Source organism: Coenobita brevimanus, chromosome 40 (assembly GCF_032717465.1).
Source record: "Coenobita brevimanus isolate Jiangsu-jjx chromosome 40, ASM3271746v2, whole genome shotgun sequence".
NCBI lineage: Eukaryota > Metazoa > Arthropoda > Malacostraca > Decapoda > Coenobitidae > Coenobita > Coenobita brevimanus.
Window position 1 is genome coordinate 64,066,942 of NC_136993.1, and position 25,033 is coordinate 64,091,974.

The following is a 25,033-nucleotide window of genomic DNA, read 5'->3' on the forward strand; positions in this document are numbered from 1 at the left end:
ATGTATAGTTACCCATAAAAAAGAGAACCACTACACTAAATGGGTGGATGATGGCCGCCCCCACCCACCACTGCAGTAAATCTAATAAATAATTTTCCACATCAGAATTATCTGAGCAGACCAAATGGTCCTTTACGCACTCTCTGTCTGACAAGTTTACTCTGCTCAACGTTCCCGCTACTGTCACTTCGCATATAGGAGTTGGACAAATCTCTAACCTGCAAATACAGGTTCCTTTTTTAACCTTCACATCTCCGTTCATGGTGTTAGCTAAAATGACATTAGTCTCACCCTTGTCATTTACCCAACAATAATGACCCTTTCCATCAAAAGGCCATTTATTTTAACAGTCTCTTCTAATAAAATGACATTACAATTTCTCAATTTACTCTTAATTATAACTTCCATGAATGATATTGGTGGTAAATTTATATCATAATTAATGCTTGCTGGATGGGTGAGCGAGTCACGATTGGATTGTGGGTGAGTGGGTGAGAGGTAGGAGTCGGCTTGTGAAGGCTGGTCTAAGTGCCTGTTTTCTTTGAGAGATTGTGCAAGACTCTACCTTCTTTGTCTTGTGTGCAATTGCTTTTGTGACTCTAGTTTTTCTATAATTGTTGATTGTAGTATCAGAATTATGAAATTTCCTCTACTATTTCGCTTTCGTAGTTAATTCCATTGATACAGGGCATCAGTATTATATTTTATGTCTTCATTGCATTCAGTCCAAGCAGCATATTTCCTCTAATTTTTAATATTTCTGCTATGTAAAAGGTGGTAGTGAATGATTTTGTGGCCTGTGAATTTCATGTTTAACTAAATCATACAATAAGCCAGTAACTGGTACTTCTTTACCATCCACTGCGTATAAATTTAGGCCTGAATTCTCCAAAAACGTCGCTTTTCTTCTATTTCTAAAAAAAAAAATTCTAACTCATCTTGAGTTATTAAATTCACTGGTGAGCCTGAATCCAAACATAATGAAATCTCTTCCTCCTCACACAAAGGCGAGACCAAAATGCTTTCATTTCCAAAGAGATTTCCTATGTTGACTATGTGTTTATTTGGGTGTTTTATGTGTCGTTGTCGTCTTTTGTGCTGTTACGACCTTCCCTCGACCTATAACCTATAGATGGATATCAATTTTTTTTATTGTTTTACAGTCTGAGGTCCTGTGACCGGAAGTGTTATAGTGTCTGCAATACGGTTCAGACCCTTTTGCTTTATGCCGGTCCTCTTTATTGTGTGACCAGGATTTACGCAATAGTAACAAAGTATGTTACTTCAGTTCAACCTACGAGGTGATCTTCCATGTGCCGACCGATGTCTGCTGGGACTTCGACCATACTTTGTACCGCCCTGTTACCTAGTGTGCGGGAACGAGTCCTTGAGCTAACTTGATTGTGTGTTTGTTTGTGAACTGGATGAGATTGTCTCTGGTCCTTTGCCAGGACTTTGACTTATTTATCCCTGCTACAATTTCTGGCACTTTGACCCCTGCTCTGCTGGCCTGTGATGTATCAGTCACGCCAGCTTTACTGTAATTTAATGAAATCAAGTAAACACATTCCTGGATTATATTGGATGATTCTGGCGATTTTTAACACCCTGGCAGGAAATTCCCATAGGGCTGATATGTAGCCAATGGTGTCATCGACATGCACTGGTGATACTGTACCATCATCTGTGAACCAGTTACGAGTTTTCAAGGCTAGATAACAAGGTTTTCTTAATAGTGGAAGTATCTGCTGTTATATCCCCAAGAGATGCTCTCTAACTCACCTCGCTGATACACAAAGCGGGGAGAGAGAGAGAGAGAGAGAGAGACCCCTACCTATTCACTCTAGCTGACAACACACCATTTTCCTAAGCAGCAACAAGTTCGAGCCATACTACGTCTCACGACTTATTTCTGGCAGTGCTTCGACGATCTACACTCAACTTCCCTATCTCCCTACATGTACCTATATTGTAGCTATATAACTGACAATATTACCACAATTGTTTTTTCTTATGCGTGGAAGTAGGAACCAAAGGATAGAAGCTTGAAAATTATTCCCTCCATGAAAAAAATGAAAACAAAATAATAGCTAAATTCAAGATTTGTTCATTTCGAGATACCTGGACACTGCATTTAAATGACTGGAGGTCATAGGCAGTAGGAAATACAGACAGAGGAAAACAGTTCCAGAGTTGACCATTTGCAGGTATGAAGGACTGAGATTAATGGTAAATTCTTGTAGTAGAGAGCTGAACAGAAAACAGATGAGAGTTTGCTATTAGGCGGGTGCTATGCGCTCACTATAGCGGTGGAGGGATGCAAGCGGACAGTTCAGAGGAGCAGTAACCTTTGACCTAGTGAAAGATAAGAGATGAAGATGCAACAGTTCAGCTTAAAGAGAGGATGAAGAGAGCCAGTATGAGGAGGAGAGTTGATGCATCAGAAAGCATTTGACTCCATCTAGTTAAGAAGAGATGTAAGTGTGGAACCTCCCCACACATGAGAGTTGCATTCAAGGCTACACTGGGGTGAATAAAACCGCTGTATAAAGTCAACAACTGTGCAGGGATAAAGAAAGTAAGGAACGGCATAGCACACCTAATCTATCGGAAGCATAGTTTACAAGAGAGGAGTAGACTGTAGCACCAGTCACGCAGGGCAGTACTCCCGAGGTGGATGGAAAGCTGATGACAGGGAGTGCTGGAGCTCCCGTTTCATCAGCCCTCAGGACTAGTTCCTGACCATCCCCCTTTGCTGAACTTTTTCAGTGTCTCAGTTACACAGAGAGTAGGCCAGCATGCTCTCCAGTACAAATTTCTCTAACTATCTACACCAAACTACATGCACAGTACACACTACACTTCCTATTCAAAATTCAACAAAAATGGCGTCGATTAATCAAGCCTCGGAGTCCCCGGGGGGGGGACCATAAATGCCCCCGCCATCTGCCCCTCTCCCGGTGACGACTCGAGGTGCCTGGAACCACTGTCTGACTCTCTTCTTCTTCATTTCTGCAACATTCGCGGCCTTTCATCTAACTTTCGCTCTGTTGAGCACCACCTCTCCTACTCTAAACCTCACCTTCTTTTTCTGACGGAGACTCAGCTGTCTGAGGCAACCGACAGCAAACCCTCTTCTGTATCCTCCTACTTTCTCTATACTCATTTCAAAGCCAAAGGTGGCTGTTGTGTATACATACGCAACGACTTATCTTGCTCTCGTGTTCCTGAACTTGATTCTTCTGAATTCTCCACACTCTGGCTTCGGCTTTCCTGTCATTCTCTGACTAAATATATCTGTGCTGTTTACTTATCCCCTAATTCTACTGACTATCAAAAATTCTTCGACTATCTTACTTCTACGATGGAACACATTCTGTCCATTTCCCCTTTCTCTGAAATCTCCATTCTTGGAGATTTCAATGTTCACCACCACCTTTGGCTCTCCTCTCCTTTCACGGATCCACCTGGTGAACAAGCCTACATCTTTTCTATCCTTAATGACCTAGAGCAGCTTGTACAGCACCCTACCCGTATCCCTGACCTCCTTGGAGAGAGCTCCAACATACTTGACCTCTTCCTCACAACTAATCCTTCTGCTTACTCTGTTAATCTTTTCTCTCCGTTGGGCTCCTCCGATCACAACCTTATTACCTTAACCTGTCCTATCACTCCGGTACGGCCTGTGGACCCTCCAGGGAAACGTCGTCTGTGGCATTTTGGAGCCGCGGACTGGGAGGCCCTCAGGCAGTACTTCTTTGATTTTCCCTGGAATGATTATTGCTTCCATGGCCGTGAGCCATCTGAGTGTGCCTTGCGCATTACGGAGGTTATTCTCTCGGGCATGGAAGCATACATTCCTTTCTCATATCCTTTGACTAATGCAAGAAAACCCTGGTTTAATCACGCTTGTTCTAATGCTGTCCGCAACAAGGAGAAGGCCTACAAAAGGTACCGGAGCCAACCCACCCCTGAATCACATCATCTTTACGTTTCTGCCCGGAATCGTGCTAAGTCTGTTCTTCGCTCTACTAAAAATAATTTCATCCATACTAAATGCTCTCAACTCTCCAACTCGAATTCTTCCCGCTCCTTCTGGTACCTTGCCAAAAATCTTTCTAACAACTTTACCTCATCATCCTTCCCTCCTCTTTTCTACTCTGATGGTTCTGTAGCTATTTCTTCTACTGATAAAGCAGATCTCTTCGCACAGACTTTCTCCTCCAATTCCACCTTAGACGATTCCGGTGCTGTTCCTCCATCACTTCTCCCCTCTGACTTCCTCATGGCTGACATTAAAATTTCTTCAGTTGATGTGTTTTCTGCCATCACTGGCCTCAGTACTAACAAGGCATATGGGCCTGATGGGGTCCCTCCTGTTGTTCTCAAGAACTGTGCTTCTGTGCTTTCACCCTGCCTAGGCAAACTCTTTCGCCTTTGTCTGTCAACTTGTACCTTTCCTTCTTGCTGGAAGTTTGCTCTCATTCAGCCAGTCCCAAAGAAGGGTGACCACTCCCAACCCTCCAACTATCGTCCAATTGCTTTAACGTCGTGTATTTCAAAAGTTTTCGAGTCAATTCTTAATAGAAAAATTTTAAGGCATATTTCCTATCACAACCTTCTTTCCGATCGTCAGTATGGGTTCCGTCAGGGACGCTCCACTGGCGATCTTCTCACCTACCTTTCAGACTCCTGGTCATCCTCCTTTCGGGACTTTGGCGAAAGCTTTGCCATTGCATTTGACATCTCAAAGGCTTTCGATAGAGTCTGGCATAAATCTTTAATTTCCAAACTGCCCTCCTACGGTTTCTATCCTTCTATCTGTGCCTTCATCGCTAGCTTCCTTTCTGGTTGTTCTATAGCCGCTGTTGTAGACGGTCATCGTTCTTCTCCTGGATCTATCAACAGTGGTGTTCCTCAGGGCTCTGTCCTATCACCAACTCTCTTCCTTTTATTCATCAATGATCTTCTAAGCTGTACATCTAACCCTATCCACTCATACGCTGATGACTCCACCCTTCACCTTTCCATTCGGTTCCCACAACGCCCATCTCAACAGTTACTTCAAGAAACAAGGGATGTGGCTATGGCACACCTAATGTCTGACTTGGCTCGTATCTCTGACTGGGGTAAAAATAATATGGTTGTCTTTAATGCATCTAAGACTCAGGTCTTACACCTATCAACCCGACAAAATCTTCCACAGGTATACCCATTAATGTTTAATAATATTCAGCTTAATCCTGCATCATCCTTGAACATGCTTGGGGTTTCATTTACTCGGGACTTATCTTGGAAAGATCATATTACATCTCTTGTAAAATCTGCTTCCAAGAGATTGGGTGTGCTAAGCCGACTCCGCTCTTTCTTTACCCCTGCACAATTGTTGACTCTATACAGGGGTTTTATCCGCCCCTGTGTGGAGTACAACTCTCATGTGTGGGGAGGCTCCCCACATACAGCTCTTCTCAATAGGGTGGAGTCAAAGGCTTTTCGTCTCATTAACTCTCCTCCTCTTACTGACTCCCTTCAACCTCTGTCTCTTCACCGCACTGTTGCATCTTTATCTCTTTTCTATCGCTACTTTAATGGTCACTGCTCCTCTGAATTGTCTGCTTGCATTCCTCCACCTCTACGACGGGCGCGTAGTACCCGTCTGGCAGCAAACTCTCATCCCTTTTCTGTCCAACTCTCTAATGCAAGAGTTAACCGTTACTCCCAGTCTTTCATTTATGCAACAGGTCAGCTCTGGAACTGTCTCCCTCTATCTGTATTTCCTGCTGCCTATGATCCCCAGTCTTTCAAACGCAGTGTGTCCAGGCATCTCAAAATGATCGGATCTTGAATTTGGCTCTCTATTGTATTTTGTTTTTCTCTTGGAGGGAACTGTTACTGCGGGCTCATGGCCTTTGGTTCCTTCTTCTTCGCATAAAAAAAAAAAAAGACGTAATATGATCTATCCAAGGCAAATCCCGAGAGAATGCAAGACTGAGTTGGGTCTATCTATCTATATATCTATCTATTGCCAGACTCCTTAATTCCATACGGGGTGGCCACAAACAAATCGCCTCAATGTCGCACTGACCAACACCATTTCACTGCCCTGCTTCCGATTCACCTCCCCTCTCTCATATACCTCTCCACTCCATCCCTCAATCTCATCCTTGGCCGTCCCCTCCTTCTCTCCTCCTCCACCTCACTCGCATACACTCTCCTCGTCAGTCTCTCACTCTCCATCCTCTCCACATGGCCAAACCACCTCAGTGTGTTTCTCCTAACGCTTCCTATCACATCCACATTCACACAACAAGGCTCCTTCACATCCTCATTTGTCAGTCTGTCTCTCCATGTGACTCCACAGGCTTCTCTCAAATAACTCATACTGCTCTCACTCTTGACTTGTGTCCCTCCAACAACGTCCAAGCTTCACTTCCATACGTTAGAGTTGGTATCACAATACTGTCATGAAATAATTTTATCACTTCCATGCTCTCTTTCCTGTTTCTTATCACCGCCTTTAAGGAACCAGCAACATTTCTTCCTTGTTGTACCCTTTCAAGTACTTCACCCTCCAAACTTCCATCCTTACTCATCACATTACCCACTAAAAGTACTCAGATTTTCCATTCCCTCATCATCCAACCTCACTGTACATTCACTGACTTCACCTCTCTCAAAGACCATAATCCTACATTCGCCTTTAGATTCAGTTTCTTACATACTCTCCCAAACTCATCCACCAAGCCTTGCAGCTCCCCTTCGTCTTCACTTATCAACAAAGTATCATCTGGAAACAGCAGTACAGGGAGTTTCCAAATAATGCCCTCTCTCATTAGGGCCACTCCAACATCCAGTGCCCTACCTTGTGTCTCTTTTATAACCCCATCCACATACAGAATGAACAACCATGGAGACATGACACATCCCTGTTTCAATCCAACCTTCAAATAGAAAAACTCAATTCATTATCCACACGCATTGCAGCCTTAGCACCCTCATATATACTCTTCACAGCATTCAACAACTTCCCATCTACTCCATATATTCTCAATACTTTCCATAATCCTTGTCTATCCACCCTGTCATATGCTTTCTCCAAATCCTTGAAGGCCTCATACAACTTTTTTTCCCTTCTCTAGAAACTTTTCCACTAAAGATCTAAGAATAAATATCTGATCTACACAACCTCATCCCTTCCTAAAGCCTCCCTGTTCTTCTCCAACTAATTCCTCTGTTATTTCCCTAACTTTGTCAATAAGTACCATACCATATACTTTTTCTATTACACTGAGAAGACAAATGCTACTATGATTACCACATACTTCGTTTTCCTCTTTCCCTTTATACAGTGGACTAATTATACCTGACTTTCAATCCTCAAGGACTCTACCTTCTTCCCAGACCAATCCACACATGTTCCACATCCATTCTACTACCACTGGTATCTCTTCCCCATGCTCAACCATTTCATCACACACTCCATCAATTCCTGGGGTCTTCCCCATTCTGACTTTCTTCATTGCCTCTACAACTTCCATCCTATTGATTTGTTCCTGTATCCTCACCTCCCTCCTTCTCCCATTCATTCCCCAGCCACGTATACTCACATTACTTTCATTCTCTATGTTCAACAGTTCCTTATAGTGTTCTCTCCATCTGCTCACTTTTTCTCCCTTCTAAACTAGTAATATACCATTTCTATCTTTCACTCCCCAGCTAACTTCATTGCCACCCTGTCTGACTCTCTTTACCTCTTTCCAGAACATTTTCTTACATTACCTCCACTTGACACTCAAATTCCTTCCAAATCCACATCCACTCTCTTCTTATTCTCCCATACTAATATTTTCATCTCTCTCTTCCATTCTACATGTAAATCTCTCTTCCGTCTCTCAACTTCTTCCACGCCCCTATTTCTCATCCATTCGTTATATGCTTCTTTCTTTTGTGCCACAGTCTGTCTCAACTCTTCATTCCACTATGCTGTTCCTTGCACCTCCTTTCTTCTTCTCTTCAACCTACACACCACCTCATATGCTGCACATATTTCTTCTGTGAGTATCTTGCACACACCTTCCACGTCTGCTCCTATTCATATTAACCCAATCGCTCCTCTTCTTCTCTCTTATATTCTGCCTTTTTCTTATCCTCTTGTAACCTTTCCACTCACCTTGCATCTACTCCTTCCTCCTGTCCCTCCCTTCTTCTATTTCTCCATTTTACTCGGACCTTGATTCTGACCAGCAACAAGTGGTGGTCAGAAAGTCCACTCACCCAACCTCTGTATGCTCATGCATCCATTATACATCTTCGCATCCTTTCATCCACACACACATAATCAATCATTGCCTTCCTTTATTCAGTTCACCATCCAGCCTTCTCATCACTCGGCATGTATACCTGTGGATCATTTTTTTGCCTGAAGAGGGTATTGCCTATCACCAACCCCCTCCTGGCACAAATGTTCACTAATGGCACAAATGTTCACTAAAGCACTGCCATTCTCATCTATCTCATCAGGTCCACCCCACTCACCAAATACTCCATCCACCTTCACATTCCTTACTTTTCCATTCATATCACCAATCAAAAACAATCTCTCATTCCTTTCAAACTTTCCCATGCACACTTACACATTTGTCCATAACTCTTCACTCACTCTGCTTGCACGATCTTGCATTGGCGCATACACGCACACAGTCGTCCACATTTGTAGTCCAACTTTCAGTTTAACCCACACAATCCTTAAGCCAACTGATTCATACTCTCTTATATTCTCCTTCCATCTGTTACTCACAACAATACACACTCCTTCTTTTGTCTTCTCATTCTCACCTACTCTTGCACATATAGCCCATCCATACTCCCATTCTCTCACACTCTCACCTCACCATTTAGTTTCAGTTAATCCACATACTGCCACTTTCGCACCCTGAAGCACCTGGACAATCTCTCTTTCTTTCACCTTATCATTCATACCCATACATTCCATGTCGCCGTCCAGATCATGTCCTTAGTTCGGTCCTTACTTGTCACCTTCTGGTCAATCCTTGTCCCATTCTTCTTGTTCGTATTTTTAGTTAGTTGTTTTCCCGGGAGGGGCACTAACCCTCCGCCAACCCACTTGTTGTCACGTAGGAAACACGTGTCGGTTGGTTATGAGGTTACCACCCAGCGTTGTAAATGATTTCCGGGTTTACAGGAAATCATTTAGCTTGCCACTCGATGTAGAGCTACCCTAAAAACCGAGTACCACTGCACTAAGTGGGAGGCTGATGGGCACCGCCACCTACCACAAATGAGTTGGGTAATGTTAAATAATAGAGGATATTCCTTTGGTAGATTTTGATGAGAGGAAAGATGTAAGAACTTGCCTTTAGATATATTAAAACAACAAAATACTTTTAGTCCAGTCAGAGATATAAGTCAACTCAGATGATAGTATCATATCCTCATCTGTTGTTTGATGGAGTGCCTGCTGAGATGGACACTGCGGGAAGTGGTTGGAAAGATGAGGGTGGAGTTATCAGCATTTGGGTAAAAAAGGGTTAGACGTAGAGCTTTGAAGGTCATTGACAAATATAAGGAAGAGAGCTGGTGATTGGAGAGAGCCTTGAGGGACACCACTACTGATAGCCCTATTAAAAGAACAATGGTCATCTACAACAGCAGCTACAGATTGGCTAGAGATGAAGGCACAGATGGAGCGATAGAAACCCTAAAATGGCAGTTTAGAAAATGAAGACTTACGCCAGACTCGAGCAAAAGCCTTTGATATGTCAAGTATAATGGAAAAGGTCTCACCAAAGTTCCGACAGGATCACAGGAGGGTGACCAGAAGTCAATGTAAGGTGAGAAGATCGTCTGTGGATAAACCGATAACGACAACAGGAAAGAAGGTTATGATAGGAAATGTGCTGTGATTTTTTTTTTTTTTTTTTTTGTTAAAAACAGATTGAAAAACTTTAGAAATATAGTGGTAATGCATCTGGGCGATATTTAGAGGGCTGGGATTGGTCACCCTTCTTTGGAAGCAAATGAATATTAAAGAGTTTATCTAGGCCGGCTTAAGCACAGAAGCACAGTTCTCAGGGACTACTGGAGGGACCCCATCAGGTCCTTAGGCATTGGTAGCATTGAGGACAGTCATGGTAGGGTACACATCAGTTGAAAAAATTTTCATGTCAGCCATGAGGAAGTGAGAGGGGGGGAAGTGATGGATATATTGGATAAATGCACGTCATCCCCATTAGAAAACATACGACTTGCCTGCCACCATTTTCTGGAAAGGCAAAATAATAATAATAATAATAAATAGTGGAAGGTACTTTTACCATGGTTACAATTGGGTGAATTATCTGTCACTGGGTAAGAGTCCCTGGTTGAGCGAAAAGTGCAAGAACTGTAATATTGCAAGGTACACTATAATGTGCAACATACTTCCCAAACACAGGTGTGGCTGTGAGGTCGTTCTGTATGGCACGCATTTTTAATTGTACCATCAATATGGCCAGAGCTGGCCACACGTATGACTCATTCATTTCAACAGGATAGTGTTCTGTCATGTTGGCTCTTGCCACAGGAAGGGAGGTGATACCAGTGTAGAGAGATTTCCTGGTGATAGTGATCTTGTGTCCGAGGTATTCCATCACGGGACAACGAAAAAGTTCTGTGAAAAATCCATGATGCACGAGATGGCTGTCCTCTGTGAATCTGCTCAAATACTTGCCTGAGAATCATCAAAAGCGGCGACTGCAGGCCAAAGCACTTCCCCTTCCTCCCACACAAAAGTTTCGACTCTCCCCACACCTGGCCTGTTGGAACTGGGTCATTGGGCACGTGCACTACGTACACCTCGTCAATTGATATGCGGAAATCTCTGTTTTGTTTAGGAGACCATATTCTCTTCTATTATTTAGGTGTATTGTCATTTGTGTCGTGTCCCCATTGCCTTTGTCCACCCTTTGGCCTCAGGTAGACCTGGGTTTACCAGACCCAGGTCAGAAACAAGGTCAGGAAACACACTTTTGTTATATTTATGACAGATCCAAACATGGTATGACATTCTTCAATGTATATGCAATACAGCCATGTAAATAAACTTAATTTTTTAATTCATTATATATTTTTATCAATTAAAAAAAAAAATCCTTTTTTAAATATTCAGGGAAAAAATGAAAACAAAATCTGATTGTAACTTTGTGTGGTGTGATGTTGGTGTGCCTGAAGCTGCGACCTTATTTGCAATCAGGGAACAAAATAAAGCACACAAAAAAGGTAGAGGTGGGTCTCACGGCCCCCCCCCCCTACACCGGAAACGAAGAAAAGCTCGAAATTGCCCTTTCACCCCTTACATGGGTACAAAAAGTCAGGCAGCTATTGGGGGGTACAGGGTTCCCGGGTGTTTAGAAGGTAGTTTACCTAACAGACTGGAGGGGGGGGGGTCAGAGACCCGGCTCTACCTGAGCAGGGTTAAGAGTAGGTAGATCCACTTTCTTTACTGATTTTGCATGGGACACCTTCTTATGCTCTTGTGTGTCCTTTAAATAGCTTCAACAACGACGTATAGGTGATCATAGACAAGATGTTAAAACCTTCAAAACCATAACATCACAAAATTTAATCAAGAGTAAAACTAATTATTTTTATTTGATTTTTGCAAGCAGTTTTTATTGTGAATTATTTGAAGTGGGCTATATTCTACCCCTATAAGAAAAAAAATCTCCAAATTTGGATAAATTCATCTACCATGTAACAATTCCCCCCTTCCCCCCAAAAAAATGACACTGGAATATTTAGATGGCTAATATACACGTACACTTTTGGAAACAGTAACTACCAACCCTCCAATTTTCCCCATGAGTATAACGAAATCGTAGCCAGAGTTTCACACTGAATACTGTACAAGCCCACTGTCTAGTGTTAAGCTGGTAGTTCAAACGTTTGTTGATTTGAACGAGGAACAATGCTCAATGTTATTACTTGTGCTGTCAATGTTTTCACTACATTTCATTTATTATAATTAGTCCGAGATTTTTTTCCCCTTTGCATCGTATTTCACACGTATCAGAGGCAGAATAACAGTTCTGTGGTTATATATCCTTTCTATGACTAGCAATATATTATAGTGTTGATATCTAGTTACAGCTTAGTATTCAAGATGGAGAGATGGTAATTTTAGTCCAAGTTAAAGTTAACAGACTTGAGTAATTGTTCTTTTACCCGTGAGAAATCCTGGCTACGACTTCTCTTCGTTGAGAGAAAAACAGTGGACAGTAAATAGAACTAGTGGCCTACAAGTTTACCATATGTGGCAATAAACTGAAAAAGTTTTATTATTAGAAAACGTCCAAGGCATCGCGAAGATGGCCCCATGTGATGAAGACAATAAGTGGAATTAACTTCTTACATTTTATTTTCGTTCAATCTTGTTACCACCAGTACATTTCACTCAGGTGATACTTTGCAGCAGTTCGGTTAGTTATAGACTTCCTTAGTGAAAGAGTTAAAATATAGCCTCAGTTAGATATAACTTCTAATATACAATAGCAGTAGCACTGTGTGTGTGTGTGTGTGTGTGTGTGTGTGTGTGTGTGTGTGTGTTTTGGGCAGCCGAAACTACACATTCAAATCGCACCGGAATTGGCACAAAAATCGCAAAAAATTCGCTGATGTTAATCAACTTGGTCCCATCACGATTGGAAAACTTTTACTATAATGAGCGATCAAATTTTGACCCCCAAAAAGGCCGCTCCCAGCGCCCAGTCGGTTGACGAGGCAGCTTGATTAATATCTCGGACTTTTGTGCGAACAACCTGGGTTCCATTCCCGAAGCTGCAAATAACACGATCAATTGTTCAGCTGCAAAAAATCCAAGTGACAACGTTACACTAGAACAGCACATAAACGGACCATCTTGGTCCCCTCGATGTCGCCTTGATGGCCGATAGTGACAATGTTAGACTAGAACAGCACATAAACGTGTCTCGGATTACCTGATATGATCGCAACGCGCGCGCGAAGCGTGAGGAAACGAATGAGAAGCACAAGCAAATGAGTGCGAAGCACAAGAAAGTGAGCGCGCAGCGCGAGAGCTCTCTGCAGGAGCAAGTGCGAGAGGGCCCGAAGGGTCCACGAGCACTTGTTCACTGCTAGAGTTCTTCCAAACTCTACATCAAACTGCCCATGCATTAGCTACCTGAAAAAATAAATTACAACTTAGTAGTGTTGAGGTAATAAAGATAATTCATTCTGTCTGGAAACAATAAACATATTGTGCAGGTACAGCATGTTGGTTCACTTGCCGTACAGCCCTGACGGTGCCCGGGTGAAGCAAGTGGCCTCATGGACCCCCACCACAGGTCTACGCTGTCTCACATCTCTCACCCTTTTCCCCGAGAAATACACCAAGTAATGGGAACAGATTACTGGACATTTCAAAACTGGATTATCTTATGTAGTCTGTCGAAATTACTGGACATTAACAAACTTGAGTAATATAAGTAATGTAACCAAGTTACTGATTAGTATAGACTGGCCTATACTCGTTTAATTCTAACTTGACTTAAAATTGTCATTTCCCTATCATCAGTGCTAAAGTATAACAAGAGATTAATGCAAGACATTTATGGATTATGGTGTTAGTCATGAGAAACAGTGCTACGGCAATCGTGTAGCACTGAATTTTTCTTGCACTCAGGTTTGTGAAATATGTTGCAAAATGCTGAAAATCTAGGGCAAGTTAGTGTAAAAAATGTATAAGCTGTAGATTGCAGTTTACATGTTATAGGAAGCATAATCTACGAGAACATCGAGCCTGTAAACATTAATATATATATATATATATATATATATATATGAAGTGAGAACCTGCATTTTTTTCACAGGAAAAATCATCAGAGAAATTACCAAAATGCCGGGAATCGAACCCGGGACTCTCAGGTGAGAGCCAGGTAGCATACCACTACACCACGACCAGGTAAAAGTTTACTCACGTTGTCACAATCTTGTAACCAACGTCCCTCCGCCCCCACTGTGGGCATGAAGAGGATGAGTTAACCCCCTGGCACTCGGGGAGTAGTGGTATGCTGCCTTGCTCTCACCTGAGAGTCCCGGGTTCGATTCCCGGCATATTGGTAATTTCTCTGATGATTTTTCCTGTGAAAAAATACAGGTTCTCTCTTCATTCTGACTTGCCGTAAGTGTTTGGGATAGATTAAAAGCATCTACTTGCCCGAGTGCCAGGGGGTTAACACATCCTCTTCATGCCCACAGTGGGGCGGAGGGACGTTGGTTACAAGATTATGACAACGTGAGTAAACTTTTACCTGGTCGTGGTGTAGTGGTATGCTGCCTGGCTCTCACCTGAGAGTCCCGGGTTCGATTCCCGGCATATTGGTAATTTCTCTGATATATATATATATATATATATATATAAATTAACAGTAACATAATAATGCCATGCAGTTTCTTTATTTGCACTGAATAATACACCTTGACTCTTATAGGAGTATCATATATGGTAATGAATAAAAAGCCACTCCCACTATAAACATTGCACTGCAGTTCCCTTACATTTAGAAAGTAACATTATTTTTTTCAGTTTCCATGGCGCAATGATAAACGTGACGGCGTTACCATATGAACCCTACTGGCAAGAGTCCATGGAGGGCAACACCACCAGGTACTCAGGCACTGATTACAAGCAACTAGTTGCGGTTGGCCAGGCCCTAAATTTTACTTTCCGTGTCCTTCCGTCACGCAACTGGAACGAGGTAAGAATTAAATACTTGTACTAGTTCAAACTTTCATTGATTTCAGTATGTTTGCTGAAGTAATTACATTCAGTATTAATCTGGATATTATACCAGCATCGTTTTGCAATATTTAGTAGTCCACTGAATTTCTTGTGATAAGGATTATTTAGAATGCAATCCGTACGAAAAATACTTTCTTTTCACAATATTCATAAAGTATTCACTGCATGGACTAGGATCTGGTTGCATTTTCATGGCCGCTACAGTCAGAAATCTTGTTTCAAAAACCTTTTTATCTCTTAAGTGGTTATGCAAACTCCATTCAGCTCCAGTATATCAGTGCTCTACAATACCACCGTAGATGAAACGACAAATCGTATTAAAATAGCGCTTTAACCTCTCCACTGCCCTCAGTGTTGATCGATGTCGATAAATGAAACGTAGGAACTGTCACTGGCATCGGCCTTGTCAGTCCCATCTAAAACTACATGATAAACCCAAGGGGTACTGTAGTGCCATAATTTTAAGTACTAGTATAAGTTAGTATATGCTAGTATTGTAAGTGTAGTCTTAGGCATATTGTAAGTGTAGTCTTAGGCATATTGTAAATGTAGTCTGTACAGCGATTGATTAAACAGTTTAATATTCTATTTTCTGATATTGTTAGTACTAAGTCGAGTGTTGATGTGAATGTTTATTCATAACGGACCACCGCTTGCCAACAAAGAAGTATAACCGCGGAAGTTTGGTAGAAATTAAAAACCGTGAATGTCTTTCTTTGTATTCTAATCTGGAGATTTACCTGCCGAAGCTAATGGAGTTCCCCTTTTGTACTATGCAGTGGTGAATTGAAAATGTCTGAAGTAAGACTGTTGAAGGTAATCATTAGTGAAGCGAGAAATTCATGTTATCGAAGTTTTGCCATCAGTCACGTAGGCCATAAACCGACGTGGGTAATCAAACTGATCTGATTCCTAATTGATTTGGCTTCGTTATGGTTAAAGTTCCTTTATGTTTAGTATAAAAATGATAAACACCGTAAGTCGGTTTGCAACGTATGACAAGTGCAAAAGTATCTCTCGCGTTCTGTAAAGATCTTGGAGAGTCGATAATATTTCAAAATACTCAAAGTTTTCGCTGATTCCAGGACACTGTCTTGGTTTAGTATAAAAAGGCACGAGGCAGAGAAAGTCCCGTGAATCCAGCGGTTGTCTAATTATTTAATATTAATTTTTTTGCCTATCACATACCTAGGCAGATATATACATATATATACAAACACATATATGCATACATACATTCATACACACATTCATACACACATCCACGCATATATACATACACACGTTCATACATACACAAGTACAGTATGTATATATAATTTTTTATTGTATATATTTTTTATTTTTATTTGTATTTTTTTATGTTAAAAAAATGAAAAAATACAAATAAAAATACAAATACAATAAAAATTATATATATATATATATATATATATATATATATATATATATAAATATATATATATATATATATGTGTGTGTGTGTGTGTGTGTATGAACGTATGTATATATGCATGAATGTGTGTATGAATGTATGTATGTATATACAGTATATATGTTTGTATATATATGTATATATCTGCCTAGGTATGTACATATATATATATATTTGCCTTAACCCGCCCCGTCCCGACGACGTATGGGTACGTTGCAACGATTTGCATTTGCCAGTCCCGGCGACGTACCAGTACGTCGTGCAATTGCAATGTGCATAATTTCGACAATTTTCAAATTTCGCGCTTGATTTGCGGTACGTACCCTCGCCTGACCTTCCCCTACCTGCCACCAGGCGGGGACACTCGGCGACCCCGCGCGACCTGCACTAGCCCGTCACTCGTCCACTCACCTGGTAGCCACGGTCCCGCTCAGACATGGCTAAGAGAGGTCTCTCAGACAGCGAGATTCAAGTCGCCCTGGACACCTTTACCGGCGACAGTGATTCCCCACTGGACGACGAGGAGATGGACAAAGATTATGTGCAGCCAGAGGAGGAAGAAACCACCAGCAGTGACGAGGAAGTTCCGTCACCCAGGAAGCGGCAGTACGTGACTTACCGTGCTGCTAGAGAGGGGAATGAGGCAAAGAAGGCACGTGGTATATCCTATCCCTATCCCCAGCATGATTTGGAAGCAGAATTCGAGGTCGAGGACGAGGACAAGGACGAGGACGGAGCCGTGTGACGTGCTGCCACGTGGTATGGATGGGAGGTCATTACACATCGTGGCCCAGAGCGCACACCACGTCGTATGAGCAGGTATGGGCCTAGCATTCTGTTTGGGGAGCTAGGAAGTCAAGTGGAGGGAGTGGGGAGTGAAACGGAAAGTCCAGGGATTAGGGAAAGTGAGAGTGACGTGAGTGAGTCATTGCTCTCCCTACGTAGTGTGAGGCGGCAGAGTGGATCACGTGGGCCAGTGCGGGTGCGTTCCTTATCACGTGGGGTTGTGAGGGAGGGGGAAGGTGGGGAGGAACCACTCCAAAGCACGTCTTATGCTCCCCAATATCCCCTAACATGTGGTCGAGCTAGGTTGCATGAGAGAGCACGTGGTGTGGTAATGGAGGGGGAAGGTGGGGAGGAACCACTCCCCAGCACGTCTTCTGCTCCCCAATATTCTACTATTTCATCCCCACAGCCCCCTAATGTTCCTCAAGGCCGTAAGGGTAAGGGAAAGGGAAAGGGTAAAGGCAAAGGGAAGAGGAGTGACAGTGGGGAAGCCCTCCATACGCCTTCTCCCCCACCTCCCCAACCAGGATCTCCTCCCCACCCAGACGAAGGCGGTGATGGGGCTGATGGGGACGAGGGATTTGTGTCGTGGGATTGGGAGGATGGGAGTGATTTTTCTCCCCTCATTCACCCCTTCACTGAGCAATGGCGATCTGGCTGCACTGCACCAGGTATTCACACTAATTCCACCAGGTTGGATTTTTTCCACCTGTTTTTCAGTGAGGCATTCGCGGATCAGATCGTTTACCAAACAAACCTGTTTGCAAGCGCCCAGCGCCTAGAAAGTGAAAGATTGGGAACAAGGAGTAGGCATTCTATGATCTATGATTACCCTGTCTCCCTTCCAGAAATGTTCTTATTTTTTGCCCTGGTCCTTTTGATGGGTATTATAAGAAAGAATAGAATTCCTGCTTACTGGACTAGGGACCCTGTTATGTTTACCCCCATATTTGGTCAAGTGATGAGCCGTAATCGGTTTCAACAAATTCTAAGTCGCCTCCATTTTTATGATGCTCATGACCCTGCAAATGCAAACAACACTGACAAAATGAGGCGAATTCGGTTGGTCTTTGATCACCTCAGGCAAACATTTCGTTCCTCATTCTATCCCTTTAGAGATCTCGTCATAAACGAGAGTCTCGTGTTGTGGAGAGGCAATATTTCATTCAGACAGTATATACCCAGCAAAAGGCACCGTTTTGGGTTCAAGATCTTTGTTATGTGTGACTGTAGGACTGGATACGTGCAAGACATAGTCTTGTACACCGGTGCACAGACAGACATAATAGAAGATCGAAGTATTGGACTGTCGGGAGCAGTGGTAAAGGCGATGATACAAGACTACCTTCATCGCGGTCACGTTCTCTACCTCGACAACTGGTACACTAGCCCTCTTCTCGCTCGTTATCTTCACACACATGAAACGGGAGTCTGTGGAACCGTAAAGGTGAACCAGCGTCACATGGCCAAGGTAGGGCGGAAACTTGCAAGGAGTGAGGTTGTCTTCTTCAAAGTCAACAACATCCTTGCAATAATGTGGAACCACAACAGAGAAGTAAGCCTCTTGTCCACGGTTCACCGCCCCTTGATGCACCGTACTGATTCTGTAGATTACCATAACAAGAGCAGGCGTCGTGTTTGGAAACCTGAGTGTGTTATGGATTACAATATAAACATGCGCCTCGTGGACCAGTCAGACTCCATGATATCGACGGTAGAGTGTGCCAGGACAACGATGAAGTGGTATAAAAAAACTGTTCTTTCACTTACTAGATATCACTGCTCTGAATTGCCACCACCTTCACGCCATGACCACAGGAGTTCAGGAAACATTTGAAGGGTTTGTGAGGGAGCTCACAAGAGAAATCTTTGCAAAGTATGCTGTTGAAAGGCCCCAACAGCGCACCCGCACTGCCCCTATTACCCAAACTCCCCAGAGAATATCCGGCCGCCATTTCCCCACTCCTATCCCTCCCCAGCCCAACAGACCTAGGCCCCAGCGCAGGTGTCAAGTGTGCAGTCATTCCCAGGTGAGACTCACGACACAGAGGAAGGACACCCGCTATGAGTGCGTGCAGTGTGACGTGGGTCTCTGTATTCACCCATGTTTTAGTGAATATCACACGTTGATGCAATTTTAGCATGGTGTGAATGCGAAAGGACGCTGAAATTATGAGGTAAATGCGACAGACAGACGCTCAGTGAAATTATCAGTCATGTGGATCTCCAAATAATAGTATAAAGTGCCTACGGGTAGAACATAAGTGAAAACATTGGGTGTAAGTATATAAATCTGCCCTAAGTTGAAACTTACATAGAGAGGGTTGTATGATGCGATATTCTGTCGCTCAGTGCAATAAATACGGCCCGTAATTATATAATTATTAGTATGTGACATTCTTACGGGTATAATATAAGTTCAAATTATTGTATATGATGATGTATATTCTAAGTCAAATATTCATAGCGTGTGTATAAAGATAAGATTTCCTGACGCTCAGTCGAATGAATAAGGCACGTATTAGTCAAAATAAAAGTCAGCAAGTGATAAAGTGAATAATTAGTATATAAGTGTGTGAGTGAAGTAGTATATAAGCGTGTGAGTATTATGTATGACGAAACATTCCTTGCGAGGGTATTTTCAGGCGATATTCTCACGCTCACTTGAATAAATAATGGCAGTAAGTATGTACAGTGCATTCTAGGGGTGTAAACGTGTGTAATGTAAGTGGGAAAATATAATTGGAGTGAATAAATAAAGTAGATGATGAAACACGAGTGTTTGAGATCGTGGTTGCTACGTGAATACTGTATGCGCTAGCATATCGCTAAATGCCCTCGTAATGAATGAAAATAATTGAAAACCTTTACAGTGGTGGAGGAAAGGTTCTATGTAAAGGGGAAAATAATTGGAAAGTGATAAAACAATTTGGTATGTTGAAATACGAGTCATAGCGAGTGCGCTTACTAAGCTGATGTGCGCTAAACTTATGCTGCATGTCATCATAATGAATGAAAACATCTGAAAACACTTACAAACAGTTGTAAATGGTAAACTGTCATTGAAACAGAAGTATACAAGTAGAAAAAATGATAGGTTGACTCATACCAGAAACTTAGCATATAGCATGTTACGACTCGGACCAAACTCGCTATGCTCGCGCGATGGTACAATACTTATTTTTCATATATGTGCGTCTGAAATCCATTATATTGTTACTGTTATTGTTTATTAGTTCAAATTCAATAAATGTAGAGGTGTTGTGTGTTGTTTCTCCCATTATTCCTTACCATAGAAAACGTAAACGCATATCCAGCCCATTACAGAATACGATACCTGCGGGGGGGAACCGCACCTGTACAGACCACTTATAGACCGCAGGAACCACTTTCTTTATGATTTTCCTTCGTTTCTCGACCTAAGCGGAAGTTTTAGCAAAAAAAAAATTTTTCCAAAAAGGCTCGGGACTGGGGGATGTCATAGGTGCGGAAAACCTCGGGACGTGACGGGTTAATGACCAGGGGCTTCGGCCCCAATGGTCGACAGGTAAATATATATATATATACATATATATATATATATATATATATATATATATATATATATATGACAACTGCCGGATCGAGGGGACTTTTATACATGGTTTCGGGGAGTAAAGACGTATTTATGAGCTCTGCTCTAGCTATAGGGCTGCCCCATCGGCATTAGTTTTTAGTCTTTCGCCTCTAGGGCGTATTTTTCAGTTAGTCTAGCTAGTACTCATTCTCCTCCCTTCCATGTTTAGAGATGCAATAGGTATTTGTGTCCTTTCCTGAGTTCACCTTTGCTTACTTGCCCACGGAGGGTCCCCCCCACTGATCGCCCTGGGGCGTGAATAGGCACGGTCGGGCCTCCCTGGAGCGATTTGAGAGGGCAACCTCAGACTTAGGTGTTCTGTCCCGGGTTATTTGTCCTTTCCTTGTTTTCTCCCTTCCTTCCTTCTCACTTCTCCCTAATGGGGGAAGTGGCCTCTATGGCGGACGACCTTTCCGCCTCCTCCCCCTTCAGGGGAGGAGGTGGTCCTGACTGACCCCCGACTAGTACACGGACTGACAGCCCCCAGACAGAACGGCCCCATACTCATTTGTCTTGCGACATCAACGTAAATAACACTGAGTTTGTGTTCATCCATGCTCTAGGTACCACTACATTGAGCAGTCTCAATCCCTTCCTGATCAAGAAGGTTATTGATGGCTGTGCTGGGGAGGTGCAACAAGTTAAAAAAACTTGCGGATGGAGACCTCCTAGTAAAGCTTGTAATTCATCCCGAGTTAAGGACTTGCTGCAGCTGCGCAAGTCTCACTGCTATGATGTCGAGGACAAGATCCCAACCTCCATGAATTCCTGCAAGGGTGTTATCACTTGCAGGGATCTCATGATGATGAGTGAGGAAGAGATCATAAAGGAACTTGCTCACCAAGATGTCACTGATGCTAGATTCATAACCAGATTTTTGGAAGGTGTCAAGACAAAGACTGCAACCTTTGTTTTGTCTTTTGGTAAAATGTCACTGCCTAGTCATATAAAATTGGTTATGAAATTGTTCATGTGCAGCCATATATCCCCAACCCTCTACGTTGTTTGAAATGCCAGTTGTATGGGCATGGTGGCAAGACTTGTCAGGCTTCCCAGCCAGTGTATGGCAAGTGTGCAAGCCAGGGTCATGATGTGGAACGTTGCACATCTGAGACAGTATGTTCCTTTCACTGCAAGGGCACTCACTCCACTTCCTCTAGGGACTGTCCCAAGTGAAAGGAGGAGGAGGAGGTCTGCACGGTGAAGGCAACTGAGGGTATTTCCTACTACGAAGCTAGAAAAAAGGTGAAGGAGTTGCATGCAACTCCCATGCCGAATAGGTCCTATGCTTCAGCAATAATGTCCAGTCTTGTGATGTGCTCTGTAGAAATGCAGACTGACCTTCTCCTTTTCCCTCCTCCCACTCACAGTACCTCTCCATATCGGCCTCCTGTCTGCTCCAACTCTCTCACTGACATCCCTAAGGCTTCAACATATTCTCAGGCTGCTGCTGCACCTCCATCAGTACAGCCTAAACCGAAGTCTGACAAGCCTGGTACGAGTAACATGACCACCCTGATAAAATAGTCACATCCTCATGTTTTTCCAGTTCCTACTCCAGCGAGGGAGAGAAAGGTTAACTCTTCCTTGGGGGAGTCTGGGAGCCTAGTTTTTGATTAAAATATGGAGGTTTCCATAAACAAGCACCGGAATAGGGCCCCTGGTAGTCGCTCGCTTGCTGGCGGGCAGCAAAAAAAGACTAAGCACACTGGCCCCCAAGGTAAATCTTCAACCATCGCTTTCACTATATTACAGTGGAATTGTAGAGGTGTTGGGAATAAATTACAAAATATAGCAATCTTGCCTTCAATACACAGGCCAGACGTTGTTTGGAGGAGATGCGCCTGAAGGATCATCCTGATCGTCCACAGTTCAAACATTACCACTTGTTTAGAAGATATGAAGGTCATGGAGTTGCCATATACAAATGCAAATCACACCCACGAACGGAAGTGATTCTAAATTCTGTTCTGGAAGCTGTTGCGTGCACAGTAAAATTTAGTAACACGTATCTGTCTATTTGCTCCCTGTACTGTCCTCCACATGACCTCATTAATAGTGATGCTTTAAATTCACTATTTGAACATCTTCCTGGGAAGAAGTTAGTGCCGGGCGACTTTAATGCCTATCACTATCAATGGGGTGGCTTGAGGATCGATGGTCGTGGGGAACAAGTAGCCGGCCTAATACTACAGTCCAACCTCTGTCTTCTGAATGATGGTAGAGCGACTCGTGTTCATGATCGTACTGGTAACTTTTCGGCCATTGACTTATCTATGGCCTCCCCAGGTATACATCAAGATTTCTCATGGGACCCTTATGACCCATCTGTCTTTCTTATACACACCACATTGTTTCGGACCCTCCACCTCCAAAATTTAACTATAAGAAAGCAGATTGGGGATCCTTCTCAAGGATCGCCAATTTAGATATATCTGTGGAGGCCATAGATGTTAAGGTCGAAAATGTAACTAATTCCATAATACACTTGGCTGAGGCTGCTATTCCCAAGACTTCTACAATTCATGCGAAGCATAGAGCACATTGGTGGACGCCGGATTGCCGACAAGCATTAAGGAAGTGCAATAGGAGATACAGGATATTTGATAGCCTAAAGAGGAAAATTTCATGGCATACAAACAAGCACCAGCTGAGGCAAGGAGAATAATAAGAAGGACCAAACGTGACTCTGGCGGCCCTTTGTGTCCATGGTGAATCGTTCTACACCATTACATAAAGTCTGGTCCACTATAAGAATATTAAATAATAAAGACCCAAATATCCCAATCAGCACCCTGCAGGTGGATAATAACATTTAGGACGATCCCCTGGACGTTGCTAACATCCTCGCCAGTTTTTCTCATGTAATTAGCTCAGCCAATTATGATCCGCGTTTTCAACATCATAAACGCACGGCTGAGCTACAGATAATAGACTTTGCCACAGAGGACATAGACTCCCCGTACAACCAAGAGTTTACGCTAGATGAACTGCTCCTTGCCCTTTAATCCTGTTAAGACACCAGCCCTGGACCAGACACCATCACGTACAGTATGATCCAGCATCTTAATCAGGACAGCCTGATTAAGATGTTACCATTGTACATTGAGATTTGGGCGTCTCGAATGTTCCCAAACTCATGGCACTTTGCGCACGTTATACCGATTCCCAAAGAGGCTGGTCGTCTTATGAATTCCACTTCATTTCGTCCTATTGTGTTGACTTCTTGTCTATGTAAGGTCATGGAACGTATGTTTAATAATAGGCTTCTTTTTGTTTTAGAGTCGAAGAATTTGTTAAATGATCAACAGTGTGGCTTCCATGAATACAGAAATTCATTAGATCATTAAATGAAATTGGAGCATTGTATTGCAGAGGCATTTGCCAATAAAGAATTCATGATAGGGATGTTCCTGGACATCCATAAAGCCTATGACCTGACATGGGAACATGGTATACTAATTAAGCTCTATGCTTATGGTGTAAGAGGAAATATGCCTATTTTTATTTCAAATTTCTTAAGGGACAGGAAATTCTCTGTCAAACTACCCCATAATGTAACATTGGACATATTTATCCAGGAAAACGGGGTGCCGCAGGGAAGTGTGCTTAGTCCCACTTTATTTAGCATTATGATCAATGATATTCTGCCATCAGCTCCCATCCCGAGGAATCTTAAATACTCGCTCTATGCTGACAATTGTGCAATATGGCACTCTTCCCATAATGCACAATTTTCGGCTGGGCGGATTCAAGCAGCCCTTGACTCCGTCCACCAATGGGCCTTGCAGTGGGGATTTAAGTTTTCTGTCCTTAAATGTGCCGCTGTAGTCTTCACTAATTGTAACGTACCTAATTTGTGCTTAACTTTGGATAATCAGGCAATACCTTTTCATAATTCTTTAAAGTTTGGGGGAATACATTTTGAGCGTCATTTGAACTTCAAAATTCATGTTAATAATTTGCTTGCTCGTTGTGATAAACCATTAAATGTCCCCAAGTACCTAACTGGTACTACATGGGGTGCTGACAGAAAATCTTTATTAATGGTGTATAAGTCCCTTATTCAATCGAAGCTAGACTGTGGTGCATAGGTGTATGGCTTGGCATCCGATGCCACTCTGATAGGATTGGATGTGTTGCAGAATGTTTGTGAATGTGTCTTGGAGCCGTCCAGTGTACCCTTGTAGCTCGTATGGATGTGGAGGCGAATGTGCCTCCCCTCCGTATTCGCCGTGACCACCTGACATTATTGTATGGGTTCAGAACATCAAGGAAAACTAATATCGGCAATGTGACCTGTACCCCCCTGCGTCAATACCACCAGGGGGTGCATCGGCCACTTGTCATTCACCTCCACTTACTAACTCAGGAGCAT

The 25,033-nt window shown here is 42.8% G+C and overlaps 1 protein-coding gene across 1 annotated transcript in view; it reads left to right on the plus strand.

Moving 5' to 3' along the window:
* Positions 1-25,033, plus strand: part of LOC145397168 (uncharacterized) — a 252,685-nt gene that overhangs the window by 176,333 nt on the left and 51,319 nt on the right. The window contains exon 2 of the mRNA XM_080270364.1: positions 14,603-14,774. Within this exon, the coding sequence (XP_080126490.1) occupies positions 14,616-14,774 (159 nt within the window). The 5' untranslated portion in view covers positions 14,603-14,615. The remainder of the gene's footprint in view (positions 1-14,602; positions 14,775-25,033) is intronic.